Source organism: Mya arenaria, chromosome 4 (genome assembly GCF_026914265.1).
Source record: "Mya arenaria isolate MELC-2E11 chromosome 4, ASM2691426v1".
In the NCBI taxonomy this organism is placed as follows: Eukaryota; Metazoa; Mollusca; class Bivalvia; order Myida; family Myidae; genus Mya; species Mya arenaria.
This window is the reverse complement of record NC_069125.1, coordinates 7,509,263-7,531,110: the sequence shown is the minus strand read 5'-3', so window position 1 is coordinate 7,531,110 and position 21,848 is coordinate 7,509,263. Positions and strand designations below refer to the sequence as shown.

The 21,848-nt window shown below is 34.6% G+C and overlaps 2 protein-coding genes across 2 annotated transcripts; both read left to right on the top strand.

Annotated features, from left to right (window-relative positions):
• Nucleotides 1–5,074: 5,074 nt before the first annotated feature.
• Nucleotides 5,075–8,350, top strand: LOC128229813 (uncharacterized). The gene is made up of 4 exons (XM_052941632.1): nt 5,075–5,250; nt 6,506–7,012; nt 7,456–7,534; nt 7,841–8,350. The coding sequence occupies exons 1-4, from the start codon at nt 5,075–5,077 to the stop codon at nt 8,171–8,173; spliced, it is 1,095 nt and encodes a 364-aa protein (XP_052797592.1). The 3' UTR covers nt 8,174–8,350.
• Nucleotides 8,351–9,830: 1,480 nt separating this feature from the next.
• On the top strand, nt 9,831–21,438 carry LOC128232801 (uncharacterized). The gene is made up of 11 exons (XM_052946538.1): nt 9,831–10,001; nt 10,586–10,722; nt 11,390–11,518; nt 12,741–12,884; nt 14,633–14,962; nt 16,176–16,368; nt 16,872–17,062; nt 17,666–17,789; nt 18,311–18,471; nt 19,253–19,405; nt 19,566–21,438. Exons 1-11 carry the CDS (start codon nt 9,881–9,883, stop codon nt 20,208–20,210), a joined length of 2,328 nt encoding a protein of 775 aa, XP_052802498.1. The 5' UTR covers nt 9,831–9,880; the 3' UTR covers nt 20,211–21,438.
• The last annotated feature ends 410 nt before the right edge of the window (nt 21,439–21,848 follow it).

Below are 21,848 nucleotides of genomic sequence, written 5' to 3'. Positions count from 1 at the left end.
GCAAATTACTGCGACCCGCTTTACTGTGCCATCCTTAAATTGTATATATTGGTATAAAACTATTTATAAACAAAATTTATTGCACGCGATCGGTAGTTTGTTTTATCTTAATGTTATGCTATGGCTCTACAATTGTTCATTATAGTTGCACATAATGTTAAGTCGGTGCAGCTGAACGATAATGCTACTAGAATATAATGCTTTATTTAACAAGTTGGGATTTAGATTTTTGCTTACCTTCGCAGTCATTGTTTGTCCTGACAGACTGACGATAGCAAGACTACTCGCGCACAGTCCAGCAAGAGTTGGCCATCCACTGGTCGTCTATGTATTCACAGAGAATCTCAAATTTTGGGGGTTATTGCCTTTTTCCGAAGACGACGGAATGCGCTCTCTATGCGTTATCGTCGGCAATTTACATGATTCCCTTTCCGGAATATTTTCTTCGCTTGGCCCGCACACAAACGAACATGTCTCAGCTCCCAAACGAACATGTCTCAGCTCCATCTGTAGTTTAAAACAGATAAAACATAATTATTTTTATGTAGTCTATATTAAGTATAACATGTGTTTATGCAGAAAAGAAAACACATGAATAATAAGTACGTAAACTAAAACAATCACTTATTATACTAACAAAATACCCATTTTTGCAACAATATAATAATTGAAAAAAGAGAGTTTCATTTAACATATAAAAAGGAAGATTTTACCTTCAAGGCACTGTTCATGTTGTGTGTTTTTTTTCCACATGATATACAAGTCCATTCCTTTTGCCTAAGCTTCACAAGACGGCGACACTTTATGCACAAATCGTCGATCATTGTTAAATCCAATACAGATTATCAATCGGAACGTTAACAGTTAAATAGAAAAATTCTACAACTATAAATGAAAATCAGTCTGACTAAGTATATACGCACAGTAATATAATTCAGAAAAATGCCACGCGACCTCCCTGTACTCAATTAAAACATATGGTTATCAATAAACAATGGTATGTTAAAGATTATTATTAATTTTCACACCAGGGATTGAACGGATAGGGTTAATTAACGAGACACATGCCGACACACTATGACATGTGTTTTCATAGATAATAATCTCATCACACAACAAATAACTCTGTAATAAATTTAAAGTCGTCTGTTTATTTTCATAATGTTTTAGTAGTTCATGGAGATATTCGATTTAAGTATTCTATGCATATGGAATAAGAAAGCAATTTGTCAATAAAATGATTTAAGTTTAAATAATAATTATATTCATTTTCGTGTAAATGAATTTACGTTTAAAATCGACTTTAACGAGTTCATTTTTATAAAAATCATATTAAATTTTGTATTATACCATAGCATCTTATTTTTATTTTTGCAAAATACTTTCATATGTTGGTTTTTGTTTTTGTTTTTTTTAACAACGAACGTTTCATCATAAAGTTGTAATGTTAACATTTTTATTATGTCACGTATATTGTTTGTTATCTCGAACATTCCTTTTGAATTCAGTATAACAAAAAAAACAAAAACAAAAACGGATTTGAATGCTTTTAAAATATTTGTACCAGTACTTAAAATTTTGAAAACGGTACGGTATATCAATGAAAATGAATTCAAAAATAAGAATTGAAAAAAAGTAAAAAAAAAGTTGCTCTATAAATATTTCGGGGAATAATTATTTTCTTGAAAAACATTTTAACCCTTAATGCTTAAATACATGAGCAAAAATTAAAACAAAACGGTGCCGAATTATCTTGGTATCCAGTCGGATGGTGCCGAATTGGTGGTGCCGAATTAACTTAGTGCCGAAAAGGTATGTATGCCGAATTCGTTTGGTGCCGAATTGTCCGGAAACCGTTATTCTCACCTTATTTCAGCGAAATTTAGATTTCTAAACAAAACTACGAAAATAATGTTCATTCACGCGAAATAAGATAACAGTAGACAACTGTAGTCATGTAATACTCAGATGAGTTCTTGAATTACTATATATACATTTACTGTAGGTAATATTTAGATGATAGTGATTCAGCTTTGTCTGCGGTGAAAAGATGGACCATGGACATTACGGACCAGACATTACGGACCAGATTTAGGGACATTACGGATCAGATTTAGGAACATTACGGACCATCTTCAGAAACGGACCATGATTTATGATGTTATTTGTACGGATAGAGTGGACGTAATGTCCGTGACCCCTTACAATTATCAATTTGTTTTTAAAATACTCTTGAACGTTTATAGATGAAGTGGATAAATTTTTGGAACATACTAGAGGCATTATACATGTTCAAATATTCATGAAACTTAATCAGAATATTTTCCTTGATGAACTCTTGGTCGTAGATAAAACAGGGTCACACATGATCATAAATTAGGTCACTAGGTCAAATCTTTAAAAAATCTTTTCCAGAACCATATCATGGTAATGATTGGTCAAGTTATGTTCAAAATTGGTCATGATGTACCTCTTGATGAAATATAGACCACTTAAAAAGTGGGTCAAAAACTAGGTCAGTAGGTCAAATCTTAGAAAAATCTTAAAGAAAGGAACATACTTGAGACATTATACATGGTCAAATATTCATAAAACTTAATTAGAATGTTTTCCTTGATGAAATCTTGGACTTATTTTAAACTGGGTCACATATGATCGAAAATTAGGTCACAATGTTGATCTTTCAAAAATCTTGTTCGAAACTATTTTATGGTGGTGACTGGTCTAATTAAGTTCAAACATGGTCAGAATGTTCTTTTAAATTTCGACTGCGATTTAAAAGTGTGTCATATGGTTCAAAAACTAGGTCACTAGGTCATATCTACTGTGATCTACTATTGTCTGATTAGGTAGAAATACGGTGTTTTCTGCACCTTTCTTTCAAATTAAACTCTGCATCTTTCATGAAAACCATTGTTTTCGACTTTTATTCATCCTTTTGGGTATATTAGAACAATTATATTAATTGTGGTAAATCTTATTTGTGAGTAAGAGTGCATCTTTAACAGAGATGTTGTTTCTTCAAGAGACAAAATGGACTCAGAAAGAAAGAGAAATACGATTAAGATGAGGTTTCGTCAGTAAAGGTACTGACGTCAATGGTTAAAATTGTGGACTCGGCGATTGGCACTATTGAATCATCATGGCAGTCTGGTATCGGTAACAATAAATATGCATATTTCGTTCTACTGATTGAACATGCGTACGACACTAAATCCTACTCCAGAACAAATGGATAAAACTATACTTTATTTAACTAAACTAACCTCATCTCTTATGATATGCATGTACGTACACTTCATTGACTGTGTGTTTAACGCATGAAGGCCGCATCGATTCGTCAATGTTGTCGGTAGTGGTACCTGAATGATCACCGCTGATACCTCAGTGAACCGAAATAGCATTTCGTGCAATATAGTAGTTTTTTTAAGTATTATAATTCAAATGATACTATATACTTAACACGCGCCGATTACTCACCTCTTCGCACAGGATATAAATGTATGGAGCGTAGTGCTAACAAAACCGTCATCATGATGCTCAACATTCTGCTTACTGGCTCTCTGTAACATATACTGTGCTCAGCTGGACTGTAGGCATTTCAGGCCGATTTGGAACAGGCCGAAAAGGTAAATGGGCCGAGTAGACATGATACCTTTAATCCAGGGGTCGTAGGCTCTTCAGGGAGAGACGTCAAATGGGGTCGCGCGTGGCAGTGCTATACACTGTTGGTCGTTAAAGAACTAGGGTAGCCCAAACCAGGGTTACATTCTGTCTGTGCAGGCTATATGATCCAAAAAACACAAAATGGAGCCAGGTAATTCTATATTTTAAGAGATTTTCAAGTCCCATAAAATTTTCTTCTAAATGATACGGCGTTTTTACATTTGTTTTACTATCTTCTGACCTTCTGTATAATTTGAGCCATTATAAAATACAATCAATCTATATGTACGTCTCTTATATTTGGCTTAGGCTTCTTAAAAATTTATTTTCACTTGCCACCTTCAGGAAAATCATAAGAAAATGTATGTCCCATTGTTTAAAGCGTAATGTTTGAATTTGAAAAAAAGAACAAAGATGTTCCTGAACTAAATCATTTTTTATCTGATTAATTAAAAATACCTTATATTTAAATCAAGACATGCTTAATTAACTCAATAACACTGTTTTCTATGATAAAAATAAATTAAAAGGGTTGTCCCAAACATTTGTCATTACCGCAACAGCCTTATTAAAATCCAATTAGTCGATATATGACGCTTCGTAGCAGTAACGCGCTTACGTCATCAGATAGTTTAAAAGGCGCGAAAATTTAAACCGGATCGATATGGCCGATGTCGATACTCAGCTCAGTGGTAAGTTTTTGTTTTTAAAACGTACATTTTTTGTCTGTCATTACCGAATACATTGGTTTATGACATTACGTTTAACTAGCATTTTTTTAAACAAATCGTTAACACTAAGATAGTGTTCAACTTTATCATAACGCAAAATAAAAGTTGTCAATGTTAAATCCGGATGTTTACCGCGCAATATATTTACAACATGTCATTACCGAAACAGTCATTACCGAAACGGATATTTTGTTTCGGTAATGACACAGATGTTTCGGTAATGACAATATTGGTAGACCAAGCCATTTAATAATGTTTTTTTTTCGTGGATTGTAGGCAAACATTGTGATATTACTTAATAAATAGACCACGCGATATATTCTTCAAGTGTGTTACTTAATTTTGCATTCGATAAAATCGAAAACAATTTAAACTTTGTCAACGTTACGCAGCGTATAATTTGAGTTTAATACATTGTTTTGTAATATAAACAAAACTGATGAATAAAAATTGCATTAGCATGTAGATCTATAATGATATTATTTTATTTGTAGGTTTAAAGATAAAACTCAATGCTTTAGACATAAATATTGGTAAAACTGAGCGCATTCTGTACCATTTGTTGAAAACAAAACACAACGAAGAATTCATCATTTATTCGAAACATATCTGTGATTTGCGCGACTCCATTTCAAATTTAAAAGACAAAAGAAGTTTATACCTGCTTCAATTAAATCATGGGTATGACAAGCGGAGAAAGGTCTGCGCTCTGGAGGAAGAGACAACGGGAAAATCCTAACTTGCATCAACAATATAAAGAAAAAGAAAAAGAGCGCTACTTAAAAAGAAAAGAAAGCGGCCATATTAAATCTGTAAAAGATATGAATGCGAGGGAGAAAAGGAAAACTAGGCGCAACTGGAAGAAAAACACCCAAAATAAACGCATTAGAGACAAAATGATTTTAGGACACATTGAAAATACCCTGAGCCCCCCTCAAACTCCTGAGCCAATACAAATAGTCAACGACGCCGACCAAATTACAAGAAAACAGAAAGGTTGAAAGGTAACTAGGCGGGATAGGGCTAGAGCATATAGGGAGATATTTAGGTTGAAAGTAGATTTAGACCATGAAAGACGGCTAAAAGAAAAGTACCGTAAACGAGCCTATCGCTTAAAACAACCAAATGAAACAGAACTTGAAAGAAGGGTTAAAATAACAATGGAAAGTAAAGAGTTGAGAAAACATTTAACACTTCGCCTTATAACGGTAAGAAACATTCAGGAATCATATAAAGACGCCAAAACTAAGCAGGAGAAAAGACAAATAAGGGGAGCCGCTCTGAAAAAGTCTATTTTGAAAAAGTACAGACTAAACAAGTATGAGAAGCAAATATTTGGAATATCCTCTAATAGCAAAACAAAAACCAAGAAACGACCGTCTAAACGACCGTCTAAACGACCGTCTCTTTTGAAAATCATGGTTGTAAATTTCTTAGACAGAGACGACAATTCGCGAGTTAAGGCGGGAAAAAAGTCTACAATCAGTCGGTCGGGCGATAAGAAACAAATACGACTTTTAAATGATACCTTAAAAAATCTCCATTCAAAATTTCTATGCGAACAAAAAAGCAAGGTTTCCTATAGCCTATTCTGTAAACTGAAACCATTCTGGGTGCTTAAAGCAACAGAGAAGGATAGAGAAACTTGTCTTTGCAAAATACACGAAAACACAAATTACAAAATAAATAGATTATTCTCAGAAAAAAATCATTAAAAGTCGATGTGTTGACGAATTGATTTTAGAAATTGTTTGCAACAAGGGCATAAAAGAATGCATGTATAGAGAATGTCAGGCATGCAAAGAAATAACGGTTGCAACCAATTTGGAAAGTGGAAGGCAAGTTAGTTGGAAAGAATGGAAAAATGTTACCATACAAAAGGAAAAGGTCAGAGAAGCGGGTAATATTGAAGTGAAAAAACAATCTGTTACAGTGAAATCCAATCAACAAGGGACAATCGAAACGTTAGTACAGGAATTTACGAAAGATTTGAATCGAATAGCCCGTCATATCTTTAATATAACGCACCAGTACAGAGAAATTAGACAGCTACGGCAAACATTAAATGAAAAAAGCATGATAATACACGTAGATTTTTCGGAGAATTTCAATTGCAAATATGGGAAAGAAATACAGTCAATGCATTTTGGGGCGTCACAGCGCCAGATATCGATCCATACAGGCGTCGCATATTTGCAAGGGACTGCAACAGCCTTTAGTACTATATCAGACTGCCTGAAACATTCCCCACCTGCCATATGGGCACATTTGAATCCAGTGTTACAACACATGAAAACAAAATCGTCAGTTGACTCTGTGCATTTCGTAAGCGATGGCCCAACCACTCAGTATCGATCTAGGTCGAACTTCTTTCTTTTTTCGACTGAAATAATCGACATGGGATTTAAATATAGCACGTGGAACTTTCTAGAAGCTGGTCACGGTAGGGGGGCCCCTGACGGCGTAGGGGCAACAATTAAACGCCATGCTGACCAGCTCGTCAATAGTAAAGGAATGGACGTCATGTGCGCTGCGGACCTTATAGATGGCCTGAAAGATACTACATCGATACTAATGTTCGAGATAAAGGAAGAGGCAGTGGCAAACTACGAAAGGCAAATCGCCAATGTGACAATACCAGCAGTGCCTGAAACTATGAAAATGCACCAGGTACATGAAATGATAAAGGTTTATCTACATGTATACATAAATAATGATATGGGATCACCATGCATAAAAAGTTAACATTACGGACAATGGCCAAACAAAAGAACAACGTAATTTGCGCGTCGGATACCTTAAGTAATAAATCGACTTAAATTGGCAAAAATATACTGTCATTACTATGCTGCACATTACTTTCCACAGGCTACGGTTGTCAATAGAGGGCTGATAAGTTCCAGACCACTGAGCTGCTTCTGCTTCAAAGACTGCGAATGCTACTCGCCAGTTCTGACTTGTATGAGCAAGAACGTGTCTCATGTAAGTGTCACACATTTTACCCTAAAGTTTGTTACGATATATATAAAATGAAAGAAATAATCAAGTAATAATTTAGTGAATATCAATTTCAGGAGAATCCTGGGGGCTCCAGCGGTGGCAGTTCTGCCGATGTTGTTGCCGACGATTTCATCCAGGTTTGATTATAATTTGTAGTGTAGCTTAATATATCAACGCTTTACATCGGCTAAACGAATGTATATTTTAACGCTGCAAAATACATTTAACATAATATGCATACATGTAAAGTTATATGTCTTAACAGTTCAGACTATTTTACGATTTTGAACCAATTATTCTCGCAATGTTGATGCTGTTTCATCTGCAGTTTCAATGTGTAAAACCATTACAGGCAAACAACGATATCCTAACGGTGATTTATATGGCTATCGTTTTCTTGTATGGCTTGAAAATGTATATCATGTATATTAAATTCATTATAGAGTACGAACGATCCGTTCCGGCCACTAGTATTGAGTGATTCGCTGATTGGTTCCTACTGTGTGGTTGATTATGAGGGGCTTCCATATCCAGGCCTCATTATGGATGTCGACGAAGACACAGTAGAGGTCACGGCCATGTGTAGAATAGGTCCTAATCGTTTCTTTTGGCCACTCGTCGAAGACCGCCTGTGGTACGGCAATGAAAAGCTTATAACCCTACTTGAAGAGGAACCGGCATTGGTCACAAAGCGACACCGCCACATTGACTCTTGTATGTGGAAACGCATCCTCGAGAAAATGGGGCTTGATGAAGCGGGAAAGAAGGCTTTATAACGTGTTATCCCATTGGTTGAACTGTAAACTAGTTATTAATTTGCTGTTCTATTCATGTTTTGATTGTTTTAATGCAATATTTGTCACACAATGACTTACTTTATTGTATATACTGCATGTAGAGCTAGAGGGGCAAATCGTTATTGTTATAGATGATTTAACTGATTTTCCCCATCTGTTTTTTTTTCGAGGAATTTTGATACTCTCGGCGGCGGTAGCTCGTCCTCATGCAAAATCTTAAACCGACAGCCATAATTAATACAATTACGATATCAAAATGGAACTTGGAATACACGTTATAGGAGACCATTTGCATGTGTTCAGCAAAGGCGTAACTAAGACTTTAAAAATGATTTAGTTATGTCTGTTTCGACTTAAATAAATGGACAGGCGTTGGCGTTTTGCGGCGCTCTTGTTAATGAAATATTGTTAGATGTACCATTTACGAGTTATGTGTGTGCGTGTTGATTGGTATCAAAACCAACCTTTATGGGATTGTTTATATAGATAAGAAATGTATAAACTTATAACATGAATATGGACGTCCTTATAATGCATTATTATCAAGAATACGTCATTCTAATAAAATGAGTTGTATACAAATCTAGTTTGTCATTACCGCAACTAGTGACGTCATTACCGCAACATTGAGTCATTACCGAAACAGTGTGTTTTTATTATTTACCTTCAGAAATGAAAACTGTTTTAAACTTATTCTATTAGCAAACACGTTATTCATATGAAAAGACGATTATAACTGAACGATCAAATGACATATGTTCAGCAAATCATTAATATCGACTACTTTCATACATCAAATTTGTTTGTTTCTGAATAATCGCAATTGAGTTAATTATCAAAGCATATTTATGACACCATTGGACATATTCGTCATTGCGTACAACAAATTACGCTCATTAGCTTCATAACAATAAGAAAAAATGGACATTTTATTTTAAAATCTGGGAATATTTCGTACTTTGAAATATGTTGCGGTAATGACATTTTGTCCGGTCGTCATATATTTTCCACCTCCATTTTAGCACTAATGGTCAAAAGTGTGCTCTGCAACAAATACTTCAATATTCAGAATAGTTAATGGAAGCAAACTTTCTTTCTTTTAGTGTGGAATTTTATTTCTTTAAATTTGTAAATAAAATTTGATAAAATCACTTAAAATATAGAACAATCTTATCAGAGCACCGTGACCCACCAAGGCCCAACTTGGGCAAGTTTTGAGCTAAACTTTACCTTACTCCTGTGATACCAATAATCTGATTACTGTTATATATAGAATGCTCTGTTTCATATATTATTATTACGTATATATATAAAGTTCATTTAAAAAAGAATGTCGAAATTATAATACAACTTTAATAAATTATGTTATTAATTTACATATTTTTTCGAAATGAAAACTTTTATAAATACTGGGCAGTATAGCTCTCTTTTATTAACAAACGATGATAATCTTATTAGCTTGATTAGCATTATCTTTATTTATAAATTGATATATTTTTTTTTAACTTATCAAGAAATCCATTCATAACAAACTTTTCTAAACAAAAGAAATACGAAAATAAACTTTATTTTCTTTTTTTAGTTAAAAATCTTATTTTCGCGAATGTTAGAACATATTTTCGTATTTTAGTCAAACTGCTCCGCGATCTAGATGTGTGTTACGTCACGAGATCTGTGGTCGACAATATGGCATCCAGATTGTGTTTGTCAACCGAAGAAGAAGTAAATGCAGCGATACTCGAACATGAACTTGCCACCGGAACGCGCTATGCAGCCAGTTCATCGACGAAGGATTTCGGCAAATGGGGTAGTTATTAGCAAGAATCCGTAATTTTGCAAATAAACATAAGTGTATGATTTTGAGCATAATGGTATGGCGTACACTAAGGGTCAAATGAAAATACTTGCTGTTTTAATAACTGAAAAGAAAAGAATATTTTGATTGGTGAGTGCTAAAAGATTTTCTGTTATCTACTATCATCTGGTTTTCTGCACCTTTCTTTCAAATTAAAAATTGTATTCTACATAAGCATCATTGTTTTTGATATTTTATCCTTTTTGGTTTTTAACTTATTTTTGACCAATTGTCTCTAAACATCTTGCATTCTCCTCAGAATATAATCAAGTTTCAGAAAATGTTCAACTTCAATAAATTTCCATCTGTTTGTTTCATCAAATAAAACAAAAATATCCATCGTTTTGAACTGTAATATGTTCCTTATGGTTGTTAAGATTTACTCAGTCCTGGTAGTGTTTTTCGCACATCTCAGGGTTTGAGATTTTCAGGTTTGTCCATTTTAATCTGGGCTTGTTCAAATAACAAGATTACAAGCCTGTTTACTATACTTATGCCAATGTATATATATTATAACTATGTGTGTGTTTAATCAGATGCATGGATCCCAGGCAAATCGTTTAAAATCCTTTGGGAAGGAAGAATGCCATTCATTAATCAAGGACGGAAGAGAATTATGTGCCATCTAGGAAAGAATCACAATCGAAAAAGAGCTAGGAGGAATGAAATTTTGGTAAAATTTCCAATATATTATATTGTTATACATTAGATTGTTTATGTGTTTCATTTTTTATATAGTTTACAAATACTTATGGAACACATTTACTTGTTAGTACACTTGTAATTAGTATGATTTACAATAAAATGTTTGCTATTATTATGTACTTTAAAAACCATATTTTAGTTTACGGTAATACGTTTTGTGACAGTTAAAATTTACCGTCTGCACACGGTCACCTATTTATATAACACTTACCAAATGTTAAAGATTTGCGTTGAAAAAGATAAGGAAAACAAGTAAGTGAATACTCTCAAGGGTGTACCATTAAAGGGACTAGACACCAGATGGTCCAAAAATTCCTCAAAACAAGTCTAGAAAATGCAATGCAAGCTAGTAGGTGGCAGATAATACATACTGCTGTCGCATCTGTTTTTCTATAATTAAAAGTGCATAACGGTTTGCCAGTTTAAATCAAATCTGTTTATGAGTACAGATAAACATACTATTCTGGAATATAATTATGTGGTCGCCAACCCATGTAAATCTGGTGCCTAGCCCCTTTGAAACTGTTTACAAAGACTTTCAGTTTCTTTTGGTTTATAATGGTAAATAAAAAACACAGAACTTAACATACTCCATTGATGAGTATTTCATGATGTTATATACTTGTTTATTTTAGAGAATGAAGCAGTTAGAGGCAAGCCAAGGAAAAGATGTCAAGTCAAGGGTAATAATCAAACCCACAAAAAAGTTAGACTGTCCTGCACTTATAGACATCAGAGAAGTTGCTCTTTTCCCAAAGTTTGAGGTAACAACAAGGAATTTTATTAGTATTTGTTTTTTAAGCTTTGGTTGATTAGTTGTATCACTAAAGCAGGAACATATTATATTGCTTTTAAACTACTTTCATGAACATTTGGTAAGGTAAAATTTTAGTTTAAATCTTGAGTATTGCATCTTTATTTGTATTCCTGGTAGCTGATATTTTCCCTATTGTCAAAAATGAGGGGTTTTATTTAAAGCTGCACTCTCACAGATTGAATGCTTTTACAACATTTCTATTTTTTGTCTTGGTACGAGCCAACTTTTGCGAAAATCCATGGAAACTAGCTAAATAAGATGGCTGGCAAAAAAATAGATCGCAGATTTTTGTATTTTTAAGTTCAAAAATTGATGTTTATGCATTTTTCTTAAACCATTAGTAACGGTTTAGGCTATAAAACATTTATTATTCAAACGAAATCAGAAAATCTACGATCTGAATTTTTGGTTTGCAGATATTTACGCAAAAAATTGCTCTTTCCAAGACAAAAAATAAAAAAAGTTGTAAAAATGGTAAATCTGTGTGAGTGCAGCTTTAAAGGGACTGTACACAAGATTGGCACCATAAAAAAAATTCTGTATCAAATCTCTGGACAACTATTTAATAAAATGTTTTACTCTTTGATATCACAATTGTAAAAGAAATACCAGAATGTAAAAAAATATAGAGTCGGAGACCGGGTTCGAACTGCTGTCGCCAAAATTGCAGTCCAGTGTTGTATTCACTGTGCTACGAAGGCTTACCCTAAACAGTTGGAATATTTAAGCTTAACACCTAACTTTGTAATATCACATGATAAAATCAACTAGCCAATCATGCATAAGAAATGAATTCTACTAGGTAGACATACCTAGTAATCTTTCTTAATGGAAAAATTCGAAAAAAACTGTGAAAAATAAATAAATTGTAAACTTGTGTTCAGTAAGTAAGTTTCAACGCAATGTACACATCATTACCAAGTTTATGTCAGTTTTTGACAATTTTCTTTTTTTTGGCTATTTCATCTTACAGAGTACATCCCATTTAATTTAAAGCATTCTCATTCATCAGGCTTTCAAAAAACCAAGAGTGCAACACCCTCCAATAACTATATCTTAATCCTTTATGTACATGTACATAGCTCTTAAACAATTTCATTGAGTTTGACATCATTAAATGTATTTGTACACTAAATTGGCAGCCATATAAAAATATTATGACTATTTAGGCAAGTGATGACTCTCAAGCAACTAAGGAAAATCAAAAGAAACGCTTAAGGATGGCTATACAACATGGCAGTGCTGTTTGGAAGAAGGCGTTCCTCTTCACACTACCTGGGAAGGATGAACATCAGAACCACCCCGTTGGTCTAGTATGTAGATATTATTTTGCTTTGCAAGATTGCTGATTATTTATATAATTAAAAATTAGGCTCCATATGTTTACAAACAAGGCAACATTCCTGATGGATGAAAATGATTCTTACAACATGATGTACTTTAACTTTTTATAATCTAACGAATCATTATTTGAATTGGAAATAAATCTGACAAAGGTCAGGAGCAAGGTCATCATTCCATAACCAATTCCTAGTATTGTATGATCTTCATAAAAGTAATGAGTTAAGGTCATCATTCCATAACAAATTACCAGTATTATATGATCTTCACAATGGTCATGAGACAAGGTCATCATTCTATAACCAATTCCCAGTATTATCAGGGTTCCCCCTGGGTTCTAAAAAGTTGTCGCCACTTTTTCGCGGGGGGTTAAGGGGGCCGCGATAGGCCCCCTTACGGGTCCAGGGCAGCGCCCTTGTGGGGGCCAAGGGGGCGAAGCCCCCTGAAGCTCATGGGGTTTAAGCATTTTAAGAGCCTTAAATTGCATTTAATTAGCACATTGTCGTGCAAATCATAACATTTTGTTGTACATGAAGCACAAGATATTAATAGCAAATTGTTATTCTGTTGACAAAATTCATTGTATATGGACTAGTATATAAATAAAAAAATATTGCAAAAAATGTGACATAAACATCAATATGTTGATTTCAGTCTAATGCCTGCATACAATAAAAGAATACATTTGTGAAATTATGAGATAAATTTAAAATAAATGGAAACTCAAAGAAATATACATTGTCAAACTAGGGCCATAACTTTCCTAATAGAAATTTGTCTACCTACTCTTTACTCCAGCCAACATATTAGAAGCCTTATCAAATGGGGTTTAATCCTATTTATTTGATTTCTGTTAATCTTTTTGACACTTTTTGAACTCTTAGAATGCTGCATTTATAGCAATTACAAATTGCGACAAAACCGAAAGCAAGTCTATTTTTAGCGCGTAAACGTCATTACGAAATTTGCATATCACGTGACTTTCCGACAACATAAAATTCTACGATTTGCATATTTAAAACTAACACGATAATTACGCAACAACAAGGCTGTTGAGCTAAATATTAAAATTGTTTGCTAATAAGAGACATAACAGTTAAAGGATGTCATTGTTTATCCGTGAAAGCAATAAAATTCTGCAATAATTAGCGAGGTGTTGACTGGGCCGTGACTGCTTGCCCTAATTATCGGATTAATTTTTGTTGTCGCACCAGCAGATGCGCTTGATTTATGACAGTGACAGATTCGATTATCATGCAGGCCGCATGGTCACCACTTACGTCATTTTAAGAAAATATTTTAGAAAAAAATCGTTGTCGCCATAAATTCGCCAAATTTGAAAAGTTGTCGCCACTTTTGCGATTTTGTCGCAAATGGCGACATTGGCGATCGCCAGCGGGAACCCTGATTATATGACCTTAACAAAGGCCAGGAGCAAAGTCATTATTCTATAACCGATTCCCAGTATTATATGACCTTAACAAAGGTCAGGAGCAAGGTCATCATTCTGTAACCAATTCCTGGTATAATATGATCTTCAAAACTGTCATGAGTCTAGATCATCCTTCCATACCCAATTCCCAGTATTGTATGGTCTTCATAAAGTTCATGAGTCAAGGTCATCATTCTATAACCAATTCCCAGTATTATATGATCTTCACAAAGGTTAGGAGTGACTGTGAAGGTCAAACCATAACATGAATATTATTTACTTTGACAGGAAGGAGGTGCTCTCGAACATGCGGACAAGCGACTCATACAAAAAATCTATGAAATTTGTTCCCAAGGTATTACGGACACTCATACAGTTAAAAAAATGTTGCACGAGTATGCACTGACAATCTGTCCGGATGTTACCAGTATATACAACAAGAGGTTCTTCCCAGATGGTAAAATTGTCAGGAACCACATCAAACGATATGCAAAGATTAAAGAAGAAAAGGAAATCGAACATGATCATCAAGATGATGATGTTGGCGATGACGATACTGGAGCGGGTTACAGTGGCGGTGAATCCTTTCATGATGATGATGGAAATGAAGTAATAAAGGTAAGGAAAACATTTTATGCTTGACAGGTTTTTTTGTACATATATAGAAATAAAAATATTTTATGGGTATACATGTACCTCAAGTTTGAAGAAAATAATGAATAAATAATTAAGAAAAAATGTGTACAAAGGGCAAAGGAAGTGAAATGAACAAAACTGAGTAAAATTAAATCTCTGGACTCAGTTGAAAACATATAAATCTACAGTGTTCCTCTTAATAAAGAAAATAAAGAAAATCTGATTTTCATTATTTATTCTTATTCCTACATGTACATTGTAGCTTGTTAAGAAGAACTGTAGATGCTATTTTGTTGAACAATAATTATTGTTCAGAGAGTAATTGTTTTTCACTGTACGATCGCAATTTATGAATTAAGGGGAATTATATTACAATTTTACACAAAGACCTTTGTCAATGATGAATGGTTTTGACTCATGGACTTCTTGACCTGCAACCATTTGATTATTCCAAAACTAGTAACTATATTTTATACATATAAATTAAAAGAAATGTGTCTTTTGCAAATTGTTAATTATTGACGCAGATGAAACTGCTTGGTTCATCCGTTTTTCCGAAATTGCGTGAAAATATGACGCGAATGGTACGCCATACATTAATAGTGTAATGTAACCAAAGCCATTAGGGCATGGGTTTTAAATTTTTGTTTTGGACGCCATTTTCTCCATTTTGCTGACGTTTTTAGAAAAGGAAGTAGATTTTCCCAGCTACAATTCAAACAAATTATTTCACCATCGGCATCTTAGCGAACATACAACATACACCGCAATGACAACATTCATAGTAGGAAAATTGGATTTCATTTTCTTCTTGCCTTCAAGACTTTTATAATATTTTTTTTGTAAGGATGTTCATTAGCCACATTAACTAACTAGTATGTTCTTGAGCGGTAGATCGAGGCATGAGAGTTTGTATGCTTGTGGTTTAACAGCCTTGATCATTGATGACCCACATATTTCATGCCCTGGTGCCAATGTTGATAAAACAGTCAGAGGAAGGCTGTGATCTTGCAAAGTTTTTAAATGAAGGCTTGATATCTCTTGGGTGCCAGACGAAGTGAACCATTTCACAAGTGAACCAGTTCCTAAGTGTACCATTTCAGGACCAAGTGAACTTCGTCTCACCAAGTGGTTCACTTAGTCCTGGTTCACTTGGGAAGTGGTTCGCTTCGTCCTACATTCCTATCTCTTGCAGACTCATCCAAGTGTAAGAATAAAAGGAACAGAGGCCAACTATCAGCCGGAGCAATGTTTTGATGCAAGCTGCATAGACCGAGCCCCCCACATGCATTGCCCCTTCTGTGTGAAGTCCGAATACTACACTGACCCTACCATTCTCAAGGCACACTACCGAGTCAAGCATGTTGACAAGGGGATTGAGTTTGCTGGTAACTTAGAAAATTATTTCCCATTTTTTAAGAGAAAAATGACAGTTTAACTTTTGCAGAGTTATATGTATAAAACAAATGATGAGAAGATTGAGTCTTTTTGCCATTCCCAGAGCTTCGTATGTCTGACATTGTGCTACTTACTTGTCATAACATGCTGTTGAAAACATGTATAATATGGTGTTTGAAAGACACGGTATTTGCATATTTAATTTAATATTAAAACAGGTTAAGTGATGAAAAAATGTAAAAAAAATTGAAGGGACTCCTAATTTCAGGAAGGGACACCTGATTTCAAATTTTGGTTAGTGTCGACCCCTGAATAAGTTTCGGGTTGAACCTTCTCAAATAGTAAAACTACCAAACAGCTACTACTTATTTATTCTACTTAAAATTTATTTATTTTTCAAGATTTGAACCGGTACAATTGCGGTATAAACCGTCCATTTTTGACCAGCAGCTGGTTCTTTTTGAAAACACTGAGTCTACCATTTATTTTCAAGGTCTGAAGGTCTTGCGCTGTTGTTCCAACTGTGAGATTGTGGGAGTTATAAAGGGAGAGAAGCGATTTAAGGGAGCTCACTGGCACTGCTACAAGTGTAAGAATGGCTTCAACAGGCGGGATGAGGCGATCAAACACTACAAGACACACTTCAGAAATCCACAAACTACATTCCAGATTCAAATCACACAGGTAGGCGAATTAAGCATTGTAATGCATTAAATTAATGTTAGAGGCATTTTGGAGTTTAAAAGAACTGTGTTCAGGATGCTTTGATGTACATACTACTGTAATGAGGTTTGAATTTAAATATAATTGTGTCAAAATAAATAACATTGTCACAAAAAAACTTCTAACCTATGTAAATAAAACAATTTGTGGTAATCATGATAATTGATAATAATGCATGGATAAATTACTGTTATAATGCGTAAGTGGGCAAGTGTGGGGGATTTAAAGTAGGGTTTAAGCCAAGCTTTTAGGACGTGGTACTACAGAAAAGGGTGAAAATTCCAAGTTGGTTGTGAATAATTTGAACATAATGAATTTGACAGAAATTGTAAAGAATTGTGTTTATTTAAAGTAATGTGTGTATTTTTATAATCATTTTTTCATTTTTCAGCAAAACAAAAGAAATATTTGGCAGGTTAAATCATTCATTTCTATGGATTGAAGAATGCCCACATTTTCTCAACGAGGGCACAATTACAGTGTGTATCACCCTTTCATTACCCTTCACAGCTAAAATCTAAAGTTATATTTTTTATGATATTATACTCATTCTTTTCATAACAGGACATAAACCAGCCAGTATCTGTGGGGTTTGAGAATGAAGAGGCAGCAGCATCCATTCCTACTGAGGGTTTCTCCATCCACTCCATCCACTCTGGATCTGTCAACCTTCACGACACCCTAAGTCGTAAGTTGGACTTGAAGTGACTCACTTTAAATCAGCATGAATGCAGTCATCAAAATTAGACTTTTGGATGAACAAGCCCGAATTCTTATAACTTTGCTTGGAATCAAATTTTTGAACAAGCCCTGCTATATAATATTCAGAATTTGAGCAAGCCCAGAAGACATTTTACCAGTGCAGGGCTTGCGGGCTTGTGCTAATTTCGACCACTGTGAATGTGTTTTTTAACACTGGCCATGCAGAAAAATTGGCCCCATTCACAATAGTAGAAGCAACATTTTCAATTCTTAAGAATAAAATCATTTGTATTTTTGCATAGGTCAAAAATCAAGCAATGTTATTTTGTTACCATTTCATTCATGATTAGATTATTCTTTGTTAATAAAATAACAGGTAGGTAGTTGTTACGAAATACTGAATCATTACATCAAGTTAAGGTTTCATATATAGATTTAGGCTAGTGATCTGCCCATAATTTGATAGTCATGCAGCAATGCTAATCACCAATGTTGCCCATTTTCTAGCGTATACGCACAGTTCGGACATGTCTATGACTCACCGTGGCTTGGACGGGATGGTTACTGGGGTAGGGGCCATTGAGACGGTCGGACTCAATGACACACAAACAATCATGATTATCCAGGATGAGAGTGGACACATTCCAGCCTTGTCAGACTCCCAACAGGTACCTGTACCATGAACTCTGTTCGGGCTTTTAAGCGGGTTTTACTTATCCTTAGTGTTTAAGTAGGATTTTTTTCACTTTTTTCTTCTTTTTTGAAATGCCCTAGTTAGTCTACAGGCCAAAGGCCAGAAAAGCTTATGCGATGGAAATGTGTATGTAGTATGTGCGTCCGTGCACCTGTAAACAAATTCTTGTTAACATGATACAGCCTTCAGTTTTGATTGTATCGCGATGAAACTTGTACAGTATATATACATATCCATTAGAGCTTGGTTCCTTTCGAAAACCAGCCAGATCGGTCCATGCATGCCTAGATTATGGGCCTTGATAGTATAAAAAATCAGTGCGCCTGTAAACAATGCCTTGTTAAGATGATACAGCCTTCAGATTTGATTGTATCTCGATGAAACTTGTTCAGTATCTAGTTTTTTTTTTGTGATGGGTTAAAAATTTTAAAAAATGTTCTTAATTCTCTGACAGCAAAATTACCCTGAATGTAGGAAATTAATTGCTATTTAGCATTATATGCTAGATTTTGTGCAACTGTTTTGAAAGTGAAATTTCTATTTTATTTGTTTCAATGGGCAGAACTTTTACTTGTATATTACCATATTTCTTTTTTAAAAATAAGTCTTAGCCCTTAAATTTTCAGATACATTGTTTGGTATTGTGTGATTGTGACTTATACTTTAATACCTTAAATCACTGATTGCTGTCCTTTGAAATGAATACACCTGATGAGTGTTATTATTTGAACTCTCATTGGCTTATTTCTATATAGGAAACAGTGTCAACAAGTCCCACCTATATCCATGCCACACCCACCATAGATTCTACCTCCGAGCTAAGGATCCAGCAACTACAGGACAAGGTTTCTGAGCTCGAAAGACAAGCTGCCATAAGAGAAATGAAAATTCAAGCTTTAGAGGCAAAGGTTAGGGTTTGCATAAACAAGATTTCAGTTTCTGTGGATTTCATTAAAAAGCATCTAGATGCTCTCCATGTTTATGAAGAGGTACTCTTATATATTGTAAAACTCATGTTACAAACCTAATATTCTTTACAATATAACAATATTCTGTGTGTTGTTTTAGGTTGCTTCCTATAAAGCTCGAGAAAAAGAATTGCTGGAGCAGATGGCTCTACCAAATGACAAAACCATCCAGGACATGTGTAAGACTCTTGAAAACCAGCACAAGGAATTGATCCGACAGCAGCTGAAACACGTCCACAACACTCTAAGGCTCACCTCAAACCAGTCCACACCTACTACCACTACAAAGATGATAATACTCAACCCCATGACCCAGTCAATTCCTCAGGGAACTAGTCTTCTTAATTCTGGTCTTGGTCATGCTTTAAACTTCCACAGTCCACAGACTGTCAGTGTTAATATTAGTACACGGAATGCGGAAGAAAGTAACTTGATAGCTACCATGAACCAAGAACATGGCACAGATATTGTTGAGAGTGCTATTCAGAGTAACAGTATTAATGAAGCTACTGATGGCATTGAACAGGACGATGGTACAGAGAAAGTGGAACACTTGCACGGAAAGCATGTTACTTTTGATGATGGTGATAGGGTTTCAGATCACAGTTATGATGAGTCGATTGAAGTCCATCTCCAAACTGAGTTTAAACAGGATCATGACGAAACAGTTGTCGAAGAAGTGGTTGAACCGGTCAGGAAAAAACCCCGAACAAGGTTGATACGGAAAGAGGTTGCAAACCAGTAGCGAGTGATTTGCACTTCCTACCAGTGGTATAACAAAACATTGGTAATTGTTGAATTTATGAAAAAAGGTACAATTTTATCTTGTGATGCTTCTCTAAGTGATGCTTCTGTAATGCTGCCCAGACCTTTGTGTTATAAAGTGTATTATTGTTTGGTATTAATTATTATTTCAAACAGTGATGAATGGATTTTGAAACATGGCATTATAATAGTGTTCAATGATAATTATTGCAGAAACTGAATATGGTCAATGCAAGTTGTGGACATTTGTTGATAAAATTGCGTAAAATGGTCGTAATACGATTCAGAAATAGTTTCATTTATTTATATTTAAAGCTATTCATCAATGTTAAGTGCTATCTTGGTATGCCTAATTTGATTTGTGAAATAAAAATAGTTGTGTATGCAAAAGACAGCACCTCAAATAGCATTAAACCTTTGTAGTCAGTTATAGAATGTTTAAATTTTCATATGGGGCCAAAAAAAATAATTGTTTAGGGTAACCTTCCCAAAATTTCTAGGTAGGGTAGGTAGGGATTTATTAATTTTTATTTTTTTTCAAAATCTGTTATAAGTTTAGAGTGTTTTCTTTCACATGGCAGTCTTTCCTACATTACTGTCATTGCCTGACTTTGTTTTATCATATAAACAATAATTCTGATTAAAATCTGCATTTATCCACTCTTCGTAACTCTCTATTCGCTAACGAATATTTTTTTGCTCAGAAACGGAAAAAATAGTTAGGGTCAGCGCATTTTTAAAGGTAGGGTCGGGTTACCCGAAACGGACATTTTTTTAGGATTTTAGGAGAATGATCGACCTTCCAGGCCAATATCTACTTAGAAATTTGTTTTGAGAAGAATCATATTGTTGAAATTTGTTATGGTTACCTTTAATTCTGAACAATTGGTATGTTGCTTTATATTATGAGATTATTTTCTCAAGTTTGAGTTAAATTTAAGAAATGACAGTTCATTTATTGTCCGTGTTTTGGTGAAGAAAACTTAACAGGTATACATGCAACTTTGTGTGTTTAAAACTTAATATAATAATGGTATTTACTTTGAATGTTGAAGAATTGGTATTAATAAACGATATATATCATGTTTGGACAATCATTACTTGCACTATAAAAAACAGAGGGTTGGCGGTAAGAAATTAATTAAAATGTCAAGCATTTATTGTAAATGTATTTGCATACAGGTCACGTTTCAAGGCACATACAAATGATGGAGAAAGTATGAAATAAAAGTTAAAAAACAAGATCTTGTCTCGAAAAGAAAAACTGATACTTCCACCCCTCCTTCAACAGTAGTTTTTCCGTAAGCACTAATTTCAGCAAATGATCCAGCCAACATTTAGCAGAGTATTTTAGAATAACACCACAATGAGACAGTGTTGGGCACAAGTCTAGTGAGTGTTGGGCACAAGACAGTTGAGTGTTGGGCACAAGTCTAGTGAGTGTTGGGCACAAGACAAGTGAGTGTTGGGCACAAGACAAGTGAGTGTTGGGCACAAGGCTAGCGAGTGTTGGGCACAAGGCTAGTGAGTGTTGGACACAAGTCTAGTGAGTGTTGGGCACAAGTCTAGTGAGTGTTGGGTAGTGAGTGTTGGGCACAAGTGTAGTGAGTGTTGGGCA